This window comes from Malaclemys terrapin, chromosome 9, assembly GCF_027887155.1.
Source record: "Malaclemys terrapin pileata isolate rMalTer1 chromosome 9, rMalTer1.hap1, whole genome shotgun sequence".
Lineage (NCBI taxonomy): Eukaryota > Metazoa > Chordata > Testudines > Emydidae > Malaclemys > Malaclemys terrapin.
The window spans coordinates 2,152,680-2,167,628 of NC_071513.1; the positions used below are offsets into that span (position 1 = coordinate 2,152,680).

At 48.9% G+C, this 14,949-nt stretch overlaps 1 protein-coding gene across 4 annotated transcripts in view; it reads left to right on the top strand.

The window, feature by feature from the left end:
• Window positions 1-667: 667 nt before the first annotated feature.
• Window positions 668-14,949, top strand: part of PLS3 (plastin 3) — an 84,551-nt gene continuing 70,269 nt past the window's right edge. Inside the window, exon 1 of one of the 4 annotated variants that reach the window (XM_054039318.1) lies at window positions 668-688. Coding sequence is in view for 1 of the 4 variants with exons in the window: in XM_054039320.1 (XP_053895295.1) it covers window positions 1,185-1,310 (126 nt within the window). In the remaining 3 variants the exon portion in view is untranslated. Of the gene's footprint in view, window positions 689-1,169; window positions 1,311-1,603; window positions 1,719-14,949 lie in introns of those variants that run through there. The other 3 variants (XM_054039320.1, XM_054039314.1, XM_054039315.1) reach the window with 3 other exon arrangements.

The window sequence follows — 14,949 nt, forward strand, 5'->3', positions numbered from 1 at the left end:
TAATTCATACCAAAACTCGAAATTCTGGAGCCAGCAGGCAGAACTATTAATGATTTTAGACTTAGAAATGTGCACCTATATATTATGCCTTACATGACTAGATATTTATTATAATGGATTTTATCGGGTACTGCTAGTTAAACACATTTCTACACCTACTCAATTTTTCAATACAAAAGAATGATCTAATCTTGGTATACCTCTCCCTTTTTGAGTATCAGGGGTAGCCCGGTTAGTCTGTATCCACAAAAACAACAAGGAGTCCGGTGGCACCTTAAAGACTAACAGATTTATTTGGGCATAAGCTTTTGTGGGTAAAAAACTCACTTCTTCAGATGTATGGAGTGAAAATTACAGATGCAGGCAAATTTAACACCATTCATTTGGGCTTGACTAGGGACTGGGAGTGGCTGGCTCATTACAGAAGCAGGTTTGCCTCTCCTGGATTGACACCTCCTCATCTATTATTGGGAGTGGACTACATCCACCCTGATGGAATTGGCGCTGTCAACACTGGTTCTCCACTTGTGAGGTTACGCCCTTCTCTTCATGTGTCACTATATAATGCCTGCCTCTGTAACTTTCACTCCATGCATCTGAAGTGGGTTTTTTTACCCATGAAAGTTTATGCCCAATTAAATGTTAGTCTTTAAGGTGCCACCGGTCTCCTCTCCATTGTTATAATTTGGTAAGTAATTGTAGGGTTTCTAGAAGTTTAATTTACTGATGATGGTAAAACGTTAAACGACAAGACTGGGACATGCAGGCTGATTCTAAAAGTCAAACGCCTCTTGCCGAGGCGCTGTTTGAATTTACTCGGTTAATGAACACAAACCAGAACCCCCTAAACCTGCACGTGCGGCTGGAGCCACGCAGGGTCCGAATCGCCGGGCTAGGGGGCAAACGCACCGGGGCCGCCACCTGGGGACGGAGTTTCTCCGTCTAGGCGGCTGGTCACCTGCGCCTTTGCCACTGATGCGCGCACAGGGGGCTTTGCGCGGACAACCCCGGGTCCCTGGCGCCCAGCCCGACCCGCTCCAGCATCGCCCGCTGGCTCGGAGCCGCTCCGCCTTGGTGGGCTGCGGGGCTCGCAGGAGGGGCGGCGGGGGGAGCCGGGGTCCCAGCCCCGGCCTGGGCAGGGAGGTTCCCGGCCGGCTCGGTCCCGCCCCGTCCCGAGTGACTCGATGGCTCCGCCCGCGGCTGGCTTGACGTGCAGGCGGCCGGCCCAATCCCCCCGCCGGCCGGCCGGAGCCAGCCCCGCCGCGCGGTGCCGGGCGCTGGAGACGCGGGGCGGCCGGAGCGCACGGAGCGTGAGTGGCGGCCGGGGGCGCGGGGGTCCCCGGGGCGGGGCGGGAGCTGCCCGGCTGCGCTGTTCCCTGCGCGGGGCTGGGGGACGCTGGCGGCGGCCCCGGAGCCCGGTACGCCCTGCGCGCCCGGTGCCAGCCGGGTTGGGAGCCGGGCTGCCGGGAACCCGCCCTGGGACCGTGTCCCGCCGGCGTGGGGCGGCCCCAGCCCAGCTCCGGCCCCCCTACACCTCCCCAGGGGCAGACGCGCCCTGTCCGGGGCTGGCGGGGACTCTGCGGCCGCCCCTCGGGCACTGGCCGGGAGCGAAGTCGCTAAAAACAAACCCGCCTGGCTGCGAGGTCCCGCCCCTGCCCGGCCAGCGTTAAATAACCGCGAGGCGCAGGCACTGGGACCCCGGCGCTAGCGGAGCTCGGGTAGGCGAGACTCTTCCCTTCTGGTTTGCGAATAGTGACCGGCTCTGTCCGACTCGCTTGGGACGAACCCAGCTCGGCAGCTCCCGTTCGCTAAGGGGGTTTGTCTCCTCCGGTGCAGTTGTTGTTGTTGTCCGCGCCCCCGGCGGCTGCAGGGAGCCGCGTCCTGTGTGGGGCGGGAGGCGAGGGGTCACATTGCGCCCTGCGCCTGGAAGTCCCCCTGGGTTATCACGCCAGGGCAAGCTCGCAACGGTGCCCGCTGGGCGCCTCCTCCACGGATCTGCGGGATCTGCCTCCAGCCACAGCCTTACGAGGGTGCTGCTGGGAAGCCGCCCTGTGAGGTGCGGGAGCAGTTTTCCTTGAACGATTGCGCCCCATAAATCCGTCTGCAAATGATCGGTGCTGAAAATTCTCAATGACTTCCAGGCAAGTTAAACCTGTGGAAAAATGGCAAGATCAGCGCCTTCCTCTGGGGAAAGGAGGCGGCTGTTGTGAATTGCATGTGATATCAGGAAACAGTGAATTCATTACAATTTCCCTTCTAACTTACTTATGCAGAGAGGTAGCCCAGTCCCTGGGCAAGGGAAATGTTCGAATCCAACAGACCTGTGTTGAACTAAAGGGAAATAGGGGACTGTTTTGGTTTATTTTTATACATCTCTAATTTGGGATCAGAAAGGCGGTGTGACCAGAGATCCACTGAACAATGATTGTGCATGTTGGTGTTTTGGTAGGGCAGAGCTGTGAGGAGTGGACTTCTTCCAGGAGGGGCTGGATTACATTTCCTCTTCTTAAGAATTTGCAAGCATTTAGCTCTAGCAGTGAATGTCTAATCTGACCTAGTATTGGATCTTGATGCACTTGATGTTTTAACTGAAATTTAACTCTTGCTCTGGGGCGGAGATGTGTGTGTGTGGGGGGGGGGTTATTGAAAGACAGGAGTGGGGGAGCTGTATTGAGACTTCCATATGTAGGCAAAAAAACAAACAAAATAAGGAAACCCCCCAACCTTGGTTGAATATTAACCATTCCCTCCTGTAGGGAAGTATGTCTGCTTGCTTTATGGTACGTTCCTTATTTTATATGAGGACATCACTGATTTGATTTTTCTAAAGACCTATTGTTATAGCTCTGAGAAAATGCCATTGAATTATAACCTCTGAGACTATTATTACATGTTACAAAATCCCGGTGGAATGTATCTGCACAACCAAAGTTATGCTTCCTGTTTTTGGTCTCTTCTGCAGATGGACTATAAAATATAATAGATATCTCAGATGAAACATTTTCTGGAGAATTCAGATATATTGTTCAACCAGTAATACTTAGGAACTTTCAGATGAGTCTAGTTAAAGGTAATCCAAAAAGAAAACCTTCAGACTGACAGAATTACATTCATTAATTTTAAAGATGACAGCTGGAATGTGGATGTGGCTAGGACATAGCTTCAGAGATCAACATGTGTATACATACTGCGGATCTTAATGTAGAGAAATTGTCAATATTTAAGAAGAGAGGCCTTGTTCAAAGGGGACCTGTTGGTAGGCCTACAGACTAGGACAATATTTCTTGGATGTTAATGGATAGAAACATGATCATTTAAGTATAATATTCTGCAACTGTTTATTCATCCATGAGTGTTAATGTACAATTGTGTATATATGGTAGATCTTTGATGCCAGATCTACTGGAATGCTTCCAAACATGCTGTAATGGGCGGAATGACTTCTTTTTATAAACAAATATGCTAGAAAGTAACTTACTAGGAGTGTTACGGCACTGCTCTTATCACAATTTGCTAATCTTCCCAAGCATGATTTGTTTAAACAATTTGAGGATGTTGCCTGGATGTAACTGAACTCTTTTGAAGGAGTTCTCCTTTTGTGGAAGATGGATTGCTTATTCTTTATCTAGAGTGAAAGGTCACAGCAGTGATTATTTAATTCACTGCTCTATATTTAGCCTTGGATGACTGTACTCAGATTCTCTTTGTTCTTTTATCAAAACTTATGACAAGAAGCAATAGAGGGTCCTGTGGCACCTTTAAGACTAACAGAAGTATTGGGAGCATAAGCTTTCATGGGTAAGAACCTCACTTCTTCAGCTTGCATCTGAAGAAGTGAGGTTCTTACCCATGAAAGCTTATGCTCCCAATACTTCTGTTAGTCTTAAAGGTGCCACAGGACCCTCTGTTGCTTTTTACAGATTCAGACTAACACGGCTACCCCTCTGTTATATGACAAGGCTCTTCTTTTTATAAAGAGTGAAATAACACTGGATGACTAGAACAAAGTTTCTAGAAGTGTACACATTCTTCATTAGCTTTATGTTGCTTTACTGTGGTTGTTTCAGAATGGGGTGGGGCATTGGGTCTGATGACCGCATCAGATAACTAGCTGATGGGATGCTTGGACATCACACAAAAATCCAGAGGAACTCCCTTCCCCTGACGCTTTCCTTGCTAATTTCTGTGTTCCCAGTTTCACTTCAGAAATGTAAACTTGTTCTGGAATTCAGAATGTTTGTGGAGGTGACTGCCACCCTGTTAAATGGTTTTGCTTGCTGAGTTTACCTGTATAGGACCTTCTAGTGCAGTGGTTCTCCACCTTCTGTACTGGTGACCCCTTTCACATAGCAAGCCTCAGAGTGCAACTCCCTCTCCCCCCCCTGTATAAATTAAAAACACTTTTTAAAATACATTTAACACCATTATAAATGCTGGAGGCAAAGCGGGGTTTGGGGTGGAGGCTGACAGCTCACGGCCTCCCTTGTAATAACCTCACAACCCCCTGAGGGGTCCCGACCCCCAGTCTGAGAGCCCCCGTTCTAGTGGCTCTCTTGCTCTGTCGCCCTGTGCTCTAAAGTAACAACTCCTTTGCTTTGTAGGAGTTGAGATACAACAGTTCTAACTGTTAAAGACGGCTACGTTTCTGGTTTCTCCCTATATCCTCCCTGTCTGTCAATCCCTAAAGGATTAATTGAATGGAGTTACTGTTCATAGCAGCTGCCAGAGGTCCAGCAAATGGTAACACTGTTGCATACAGCTGTATAGATTAAACCTAATTTTAGCATGATTACTTGTGCCAGTAAAGCTGCACCGGTGCTTAAGTATTTGTAGGATCAGCACCTTAGTTACTTTTCTCCCTGATACTTGTGTGGATCTTAACATAACAGGGGAGAGAAACCTTTAACAAAACAAAGAAACAACTCCCCCCCCCCCCCCAAAAAAAAAAAACAAAACCCCCCAAACAAACACAAAAGAGAGAAGAAAAAAAGAAAACATGATGGAAAGTACAAAACCGTCTTCATCAAATGTCTGACCATCTTAGTTACTGGGATCTTAATATGACCGTCTGACTGAGGTTGCAGTGTTCATTCAGTAAATCTGTTAAAATGCCAATTAACACCTCATTTAAAGTCATGGAAATGATTTTACCTTTCCTGCCAGATGAGATTTGTACTTAATGCTTTATAGACGTAGGTGACTGCGCGAGGGCAACGTGAAGGGTATATTTTCAGCAAAGGTAAAAGTACACATCGTTCCGAGTGTTCCTCACTACAGTAGTGTCACTTAAACAAAAAATAAAACATTCATTATGGTCAAAACTCTTCCTGATTTACGTCAACAAATCAGTGATTGCCGCAAACTAACTTTTGTGGCTCTTAAATGCCAAGCACAATATTATCTTTTTTTTTTTTTTTTTTTTTTTTAAATGCTATAAAGAGAAATGTCTGTGTCTCTTGTCCCTTTCCTAAGACCATTTTCATGTGAACTGCCAGTGGCAAAGGAAATGATTGCATTACAACGTGTGGCCTGCTTGTGATGGATTGGGTTTCATAGAGCCCCACAACACTCTATAAAATAACAGCTGCGGATTGCACTGCACCCCAGAGCAGAATGCTAGTTATGGGACTGAAATATGTGTCAACCAGCTATGCAAGCTGCTAAATTGACAGGTATCGGTGAACACGAAATACGGCCAAATCCAGAGATGAAAGTGTCTCTAGCGTTATGGTCAGAGAATGTCTAATTTCACATGCTAATACATGATTACCTCTCTGCATCCTCCAAAGTAGGACTACGTTATAAAGTCTAGTTTACTTTGGCTGGAACTTAATTTCATCAAGACTATTATAGTGAAGTAATGGAAAAGTGACAAAACAAAGTGTTTAAATTAAAGGCCTTGTATCTTGGTTTAAACCCAAACTTAACTATAATGTACATTGAGGTGTCTTATGACTTCAGTAATAAAAATCAGACATTCATCGGTGAGTTATGCACATAATCAATGCCAGTTCTATGACTGACAACCAGGATTATGTGATAGGTTAAACTTTTTTTCACTTAATTTTGTAACAAAGAAGCTCTCTTCCCTCTAACAAATGTTGGAAACAGCTGCTGGGTGACGTATGTGTTAGTACTTATATGACTGACTACACAGTAGTTCGTGTGTATACAAACTGAGTTCTATGTAACTTTCTGATGGCTGTATTCCTAAAAGATTCATTTGAAAAATAGTTTAATTAGCCTATAAAAGCAAAACACAACGGTTCTCCAGAAACTTCCAGATCTGCGAATGGCAGTTTTAGTCCCTACCAGAGTTAAAGGCTGTAGGTGAGATAAGTTTTTAAATCTGCCAAATAGTCTTATCAGAAATGCAGAGCAAAAGCTGTTCTTGAATATCCTTTGTTTCAAGTAGACTAGTGATGCAACCTACTTGAAACAAAAGAGTAAGGGAGGTTATCTTATGTTAGGGCAACTCATGAGTTTCTAACTTCCCTTTATGCTGTTTGTCTTTATTTAATGAATGAGAGGTCATCTCTCCCACATGCCCATCCCAAATATTTAGACAGGCTCTGTTGTCAGTATCCTGATGCATCTGCTCTCATTGACATGTGAGGAGCTATGCTGTTGTATAAGCAATGACGACTATATTTGCATTTGTTGACTGGCTCACAAATGAGTTTTGTGTACAAATGCTTCTGTCAATATCTGGGGAAAGGGTGCCTGTATGTACACCTGCCAGGTTTGGTTAGCTGAGGGCAGAAAGCCTGGTGTCAGGCCACTCTCCATTAACTGCTCAAAAACTTTAATGCAGGGGTGGGTTGCCGGGTGGTAGTGTCTTGTGGTTTTCCAGGACATAGAGTTCAGCCACACGCAGGTCTCTGAAAAAAGAAGAAATACAAAGGTAAGGAACATGCCACTCCAGTTCCAGGGGGCAGAGGTGACACTGCAAGTCGTAGCCTTTGGGAATGTTTCAAGAAGGGGGGGTGACGTAAATAGACAAGGACATTTTGTGCTCCACTGATTTGAATGCCAGCATTTATCTGCATGCACTCCAGCTGCATTCACTGATGTGTCGCCATATTGAATGGTGAAGGGATTAGTTGGAGCAGATTGGAAGAGATCTCGGTATGAAATGAGAGGTGCACGTGTACCTTGATGGCTCAAATATGTTGAGTTCTGTAGGTTGTCTGAGGTGCACAGGGTTGTCTTGTCATGGGGATTGTCAGCAGTCTGGTCACATATGTAACTCTGGTCTTCAGGGCTTAGTGAGGGGTAAGTGAAGGTAACATAATGTCACAGAATGAACCCTCAAAGCAAGGGTGAAGGGGTGTTAACAGTTAGCATGTTGGGGGTGGTGGTGGTTTGTGTGATTTGTGCAGAGTTTGAGAGTAGCTGGGGGTAGGTAACGCCTGTTTGCTCTGCCTGACCTGAACCTGAATTTTGCCTTTACAGTGCTCGTGTGCTGTGTCCCCAGAGAGTTCTGTAGCATCTGGAAGGACAGAGTGCCAGTGTCGCTTTGGGGCATTGCTCAAAGAGGGCAGAGTTAAGGTTATGTTGCAGGGGTGGTGTGTACCTTAGCACCTTGCTTCTGGATTTTCAGAGATTTGAGTGTAGCTGAACTTGTCTTGTGGCCTTCCAGAGCATCACCACTGAGCAACTGTAACGTTTTGTTAATGAAGTTTTTGGGCAGTTAACTTCTGTTTTGGTTAAATAATTTCTCAGCACTCAGGTGGCCCAACAGCCCGGCTCTCCTGCCGCTTTGGCTCCTTGGCTATGATCGATTGGCACAGAAGACACTGGATGCCTATTAGCCCCTTGACTGCCCTGCATCATCTCCTTATTTCCCATCTCTCTGCCTCTCCAGCACATGCAGGTTCTCTCTCCGCCCCACGGGTTGAGGCCCTGGGCAGAGGGTGCAGGGATGGCTGCCAGTGGGGGGCATAGTTTGACACAGGGACAAATGGAGGAGGGGTCATGGGTATGGGGAGAAGTTCGGGGGGTACCGCTCCACCCCTGACATCCTGCAGTGCACAGCTGTGACCCCTTTCTTTCCTCCCCACATTTCCCTGCGCTGCTCTGATCTCCCCTCTTGCTCTAGAACCAGCAGCATCAGGGGAAGAGGACTGAGGCAAGTGCTGGAGACAATCTGGGGCAGGTCGGGAGTCCTGGGTGCCTTCCTCTCATCAGCGATCAGTAGAGGAGATGGAAAGACCCTGAGCTCCACCCATTGCCTGGTGGAGCAGCTGTGGGGAGGGGTCGTTGGGTGACAGGGAGGGCACAGAGGGCTCCATTTACCTTCCCCTCCAAGTACCTCACTGCAGAGGAAGGTGTCCCCCCTCCCCCACGATGCTGCTCTGTCAGCTCCCAGAGAGCAAAAGCCCCTTTGAGGGCAATCCCTTAATTGTGGAGGGATCAGAGAAAATCTGCGTTCTTGGAAAGAGAGTTCTTCCAAGTTCTCGCCTCAAATCGGGTTTTCAAAAGCCTCGTCTTTGGATGAACCGCGACACAAATAAGAGTCGTCATCTAGCGCCGCGCTGGCCCCTCGGCAGCACAGTCCTAAGGGTCAAAGGTGGCAGAGAGGCTGAGCCGTCTCCCCACCAAACCCTTCATCCCCTGTAGGACTCCAACACCCTTCATGTCCTCCCTCCCTTGCCGTCCTTTGCTCACGTGCAGCCCCATTGTTCAGGGAAAAGGTAGAGGAGCCTGACTCGGGCTTACCTGACCCTGATACAGGGAGATTCTGGCTGAGGCTTGGGACCTGCAAGTGGTTCTTTCACGTGGCTCCTGCGGCTTTTGCAGCACATGCTATAAAACACTGTGTGATTTCAGGATTAACCAGTGAGGATACTTCTACTAGGCTAGTAACTAATTGTAGGTGGTAAAATAATAATACTTGGTCAGTCCTTTTGCTGTGAGAGAAAATGTATATATGAGAGACTGACTCTAACTATTTCCCGTGTCACTGTTTCAATACGACTAGATTGTTTTATTTACTATGAATTCACACGACGGGGACTGTCTTGGGTAATGTCGCTAATTTGGCTCCTGAAGCACTGAGGTCTGAGTATCGCTGCCCTATTACTAGAGTCTCTCATCTCCTCTGTGCTTCTTTCATGCTAATGTCCTTGGCAGTTCTTCCAAAGTGAAATCTGCGTCTGCAGGTGGGTTTTAGAGCACGTTAGAACGTTTTCTCTTGAGCCAGGGCAAAGCTGCCCAAGGAAGCCCCAGCAGAAGGCAGGCAGAGAACAGCGAATGCGCCTGGCCCGCGTTCTCTGAAACCTGCCATGCGTAGGGCTCCAGCGCACAGTCCACGGGTGCTGCTAAGCTTCAGTGGCCACAGCATGTCACCTTAAGCCACCCGGTTAATGTGACAGCTGACAGCCTGCAAACCTCCCGGCCTGAAGAAAGCGTTAGTCCTGCTGCACGCGGGGCTTGTCAGTCAGGCTCAGGCTGAACTGGATTTCTAACCTTTCCCCCCAGCGGCTTTGGAAACAGTCCATAGGCTGTGGAGCCAGAGGGGCCATGGCCCGACCTCACGTAGGCAGGGGTCCCTTATGAAACCCTTACAGCTGCTGCTGGAACAACTTGGCACGTCACTTAGGCTGCAGGGTTGCAACACTACCAGCGTTTGACTTGGGACCCCCCTCAGCCCAGCCGGGGGACGCTGGGCCAGAGCTCCGAGTGGTGGTGTGACCGCGCGTGCTGAGAACCCGACTCCTGGCAGCATCAGCGGTGTGGGTTAGAGAGGGGGGCACTCCCAGCCGAGGGTGGCTTGGGATCCCTGCAGAAGGAGTAAGGGGGACAAGCAGGACTGGAATGGAGTGTGGGGCCACTGCTGGCAATGTCCCTTAATAACTGTCCAGTGTGTGCTGAGAAGTGGGTATCTTGAGCCATTCTTTCCTGTCTTTCCACACAAACTCCTGTTGCGTGAACGAGTCTGTTCACACCGAGAACACCCTGACCACCAGCCAGCATGCTGTATTCCTAAATGGTTACAGAGCTGCCCCAAATCCATCACGCTGGGATTTAAGAGCAGATATAAAATACGCGGGCTCTGGGTGAGATGACGTGTACAGGAAGGAACATGGTAATATGCCGGTGCGGTACTGTATTGCACAGAGATTTGGTGCAACGTTGTGATAGTGCTTCCTAATTCCACACTAGCACATTGGATCTAAACCCTGCACTATTTAAAAGGAGTTTCTTTAGGGATTGTAGCAACAAAATGTCTATTCCCCAGGCTGTAAAGTTCCCATCTCAGCTGTGGGGCTTCTGGCGATATCATGACCATTACACACTCAGGAGTACTTGGCTGGTGGATCTGTGTAGTCATAGACCTACCAGCCTTCCCAATGTCCCCTCTGTACTACTGTGTATGGCGCTGTGGGGCTTGCGCCTTCATGCAGTACCTTAGTGATGTGCTAGCTGGACGCTCCCTGGGGGGAGAGGGGGAATGGGGGAATTCATTGCTTAATAATTCTATTGCCTGACTCCTTCTCTCTCCCCCAGTAAGCGGCACTAGCAACGTGCTGTTCTGTACTATAACCCTTGTTTCAGTGATATTTGGGAAGCAGTGACGTGGGAGAAATACAATGGCTTACCGATGTTGGGCCAACTTGTGGTGCTACGGCTGGTTGGCGTATGGGGAGGGCAGCGTGTGACGTGGATGTTTTAGTTCATTGCTGCTGAATGTTGCTCTTGTGTTAATCTTCATGGGCCAAATGTACCTTCTGGTCCATCCTCTTGCCTGTCCTTGATGAGGCTCAGAATTCCCTTTCCTGGCTCCTCAGCAGCCTGGAAAATGTGCGTTCGTCATGCAAGTTATTGGGCTTCATCCTGGGGTAAGTGGGCGAAATGTACCAGCTTGTCATATGCAGGAGGTCAGACTTGGTGATCTAGTGGTTCCTTCTGGCTTTAAAGTCTATGAATACAAACAACCACACTCAACAGAGGCTCTTGTGTGCAGTTGTAACTTAACTTAAATATGGTGCTTACCCGTAGAAAATACCCTTGTTTGTGTTCCTGTGCCTTGAAGAGCACAAGTTTAAGGCAACATCTTAAAGTACCATATCCAAAACGGAAAATAACATACTTTCTAATCCTGAGCTAAACGCAGGGCCCATCTCTTTGAAACTTAACACACAGGATAGATCTGCCTTTCCCTTCTCTTCACTTTTCATAGAAATTGGATTTGTTTAGTATAAAAAAAGCAAGGTCATATTCCCTAAATAGAACTTACAGTCTCTAAAGAAAGGTCACCAGACAACAGTCTTAGGATAGAATAGAATGGCATATTCTTGGCCTGGCTAGAGAGTGAGCCACACCCCATCTCAGTTTGGATAAAAACAATGTTCTTTCCAGTAAGCTAGAAGTTGTGCATGATGGGTTCACATCTTGGTAGATGGCTCTAGACCATTAGGAGCTATGGGAAGCCCTCAGAGGACCTGTTCATCACTAAATCAGCAGGAACTGGTATGTTACTCTAGGTCACTGAGGCTGTTAATGCTAAGGTCTGGTTTACACTACGGAGTTCGCTTACGTCGACTGATAGAACTCATTCACTACACTGACTTAACAACTCCACCTCCGTGAGAGTCCCAGTGCTTAGGTTGATGTAGTTGGATGGACAGTGTCAGTGTAGACACTGTTGCTTACATCAACTGTTGCTGTCTTTCAGAAACCATCCTGCGATGCCCCACGCTGGCAGTTAAATTGGTTTAAGTGGGGACAAGCACCCCAAGAAGCGTAGTGTGGACATGTAAAACTGATTCAATTACCGTGATGGTTGTATGTCAACATAACTTAAGTCGACTTAAATTTTTGTAGTGTAGAGTTCCCCTAAGTGCCTGATTGCAAACCAACAAAAGCAAGGTAATTCGGTTATGACTGAATAGCAGTTGATTTTCCAGAATCGATTCTTGCTGCTTTTCAGAAGAGGCTTGGAGAAACGGACTGTGTCACGTACTGTAACAGGTCCTACAAGCTCTTTAAAAATGCAGGTTGGCGACTGTAGATTTCTGTAGCCCAGGAATAAATTCATAACACTTGGGGTCCTATCTCTGCACCCTAGCAGAGTACATCAGTGACTGAAGAGGTGGGTGCTCTCTCTTGCTGACTCTTCCCTGCCTCTAGGATTCAGATTTTGTTTTTTCCTTTTTGGAAAAAGCTGACCTGGGCTTCAGCTATGCTTAGGCAAAAACAGACCGAATACGCTACCCTGTGAATCATTAGCACGATCAGCGTTCTAGCTGCCTATTCCCATAATGTCTTACAACTCTCACATGAAATCAATAGCAGTGTCCCTGCATCGTGTCTCTGGCCCTGCTCCTTTCAGGCTCGAATTCTGCTTGGAGTGGGTAGAATGGCTTGTTTTGTTTTGTTTTGGCAGGGGTGGGGTAAAGGAACAAGTGGTATGGGAATAAAAGGAGCGTTCAAATTGTGAGTCACAGTGAAAAGGCTTCTCCAAGAGGAAAGCCTTGCAATATTTTCTAAAGACAGTCAGATTCTGTTAGCCTGGTCTTCTCTGGAAGGCTGGTCCATAGCCGTATCCTCTGGACAGGGAATGCTTTCTCCCAGCTCTCACAGGCTTCGTCCAGGGCTTTGTGATCAGCAGTATCCCGAAAAGTGCAGCTATTGCAGTGGTTCATAGATCAAAATTTGATCTTTGACGTAGCTGGAGCTTGACCCACTAATTGCTTTGAAAAGTAGGACTCAGGCCTTAAACTGGTGTCTGGAACTGACTGGGAGCCAGAAGAGGGATTTGAGGATGCACTTGATGTGCTCACGGTGGCCTGAGCCATGGAGACGGCAGCAGCCACATTCTGTCCCAGCTGTTAGAGCTCGGGCATCACCTTCATGTTCAGCCCCGGATACAGCGAGTTTCAGGAACCCGCCCGGGAAGTGACCCATGCGTGGGTTGCTGTGGCCAAGTCCTTGTCCAGCAGGGAGGGACGTCACTTCCTAGCAAGCTGGAGGTGTAAGGAGGCGTTTTGGGGAACTGATGCTGCCTGGTCATCCAGACTTAGTGAGGCGTCAAACCGGTTTGGCCACACTTTGACAAATGGGGCGGTGCGCCTTCAGGCGGTGCAAAGCCTTCCGTTCCCCTTTCTAATCAGCATTGCTTCAGTCTTGCCTGAGTTCAACTTGGACTGGCCGCTCTCCCTGCACGAGCTGATCTCTCGCAGGCGTGAGACGTGCTAGCAGTGACCGTGGCTGCGCCGCTGGAGAACGAAGGGTAGCGCTGAGAGTCGCCAGCTGGCAGCGGAGCCCACGGCATCTCTGCCTGGCATCTCCTGTCGGAATTGAAGAGGAGCAGGGATAGAATGGATCCCTGAGGGACCCAGCAGAGGAGGGTCGTCTGAGAGGAGCAGCAGTTACCCCTCACCTCTCCCTGAGTTCTGCTGGAGAGGAGCAATTGGGCGTGCTGGGCAGTCCGCTCCTGCTGCCTCACCGAGGTGTGGTCAGCTGTGTCCAAGGCTGCAGAGAAGTCCAGCAGCTGGATCCTGGACACCACACCTATGTCCGTGGCCATGAGATCATCTTTCCGTGCCCCGGAGCAGTCTGTTTTCTGTGCCCTGGTCCGAACTCCGATTGAGACACCCAGGATGTTGGCTGACGTGGCTTAATGGGCTTAACTTGAGAGTAAGTAGGGACCACTAGGGTCTCTTGTCCCTTCTCCTCAGGGTGGAGAATCCCTGATCTGTGGTTTCAAAACAGCCCTGGACGAGTGTAGTGCTGAGGATTCTGCGGGAACTGTTACTCCCTGGAGCACCGCTGCAACGCCCCCAGCGAGTTTGGAGCTGGGCTATGAGCGTCCACACCGGGAAAGGGATGCGTGGTCACTGGAACCGGTGTGGCAGTCCCATCCCCATGCGGCAATCAGAGAGAAACCCTGTCTTGCTGCAAATCCGCCTTTTCTGGGCAGTGGTAGTGATGGGCTGGGTTTGAGCTCCGTTGGGGCATTTTCTGATCTGTGAGGATCTTGGCTCTGGGTTTTTCCTACTTGGAGCTGTTGTCTGCGGCAGAGAGAACCGGGTTACAGAGGTTCAGGGAGTGCCAGGAACTTCAGCCGCTTGCTGTGTGTCTTCCACCCGGCTCCCTCCTATGCAGGGGAATGATGAGGGGGACCATGAGCATCCTCAACGTCCAGAATGCAGAAATGCCGTCAGGACAGTTACTCTTCGTGGCGGGGTGGAGGAGGCTTATGGACAGTTCAGCTAAGCAGTGGCAAATTAGGAGCCCCGGCCAACGGGGGGGGGCCTCTGGAAAAAATCTGCCACTGGGTGGCAGAAGCTTGGAGCCCTGGCCGCTGGAAGGGCAGGGCAGGAGAAGCCTCCACACCCTGACCCTGCTCCGTGGCAGAAAGGGGCAGAATGGGGGCAGGGCTGCAGGCAGAAGGGGTGGGAAAGGCTCCCCCCTTGCTCTGGTTCAGGGCCCCAGGAAACCTTAATCTGCCTCTGAAAAGGCTGGAGGACAGAAAGGTTTGGCCACAAGCACTGATGTATGCCATGTAGTTGGATAACTGGGGAGTGGATAAGAAGAGATGGCTCTGTATGAGTAGGCCAGAATGACCACTCTGGGCTTCATGCTTTCTTTGCTTGGAATGGCTTCCCTGTCCTCCTCTGCCAAACACCTTATCTTACTTCCTTTGAAACCACACGGCCCCTCTTTCTCCTGGTCTGTTCTATGTCTGGTGGTTCTTAACTTTGACTGTAAGATCTTCAGGGCGGGAAGTAGTGTGTGTCACTTCTGGAAGGCACTGTGTAAATATACCGGAGGTGGCTTATACAACTCCCTTTTGTAGCAGTAAGGACTCAGTTGCCCAGAAGTCTAAGGGCTGGAGCCTTTGTTGGAATCATTTTTAAATTGCTTGATACTACTTTAATTGGGATTAAAGAGTTTGTGTGTTCACTTAGAGGTGGAAAAAACTGACCCCTGCTGTAGCAA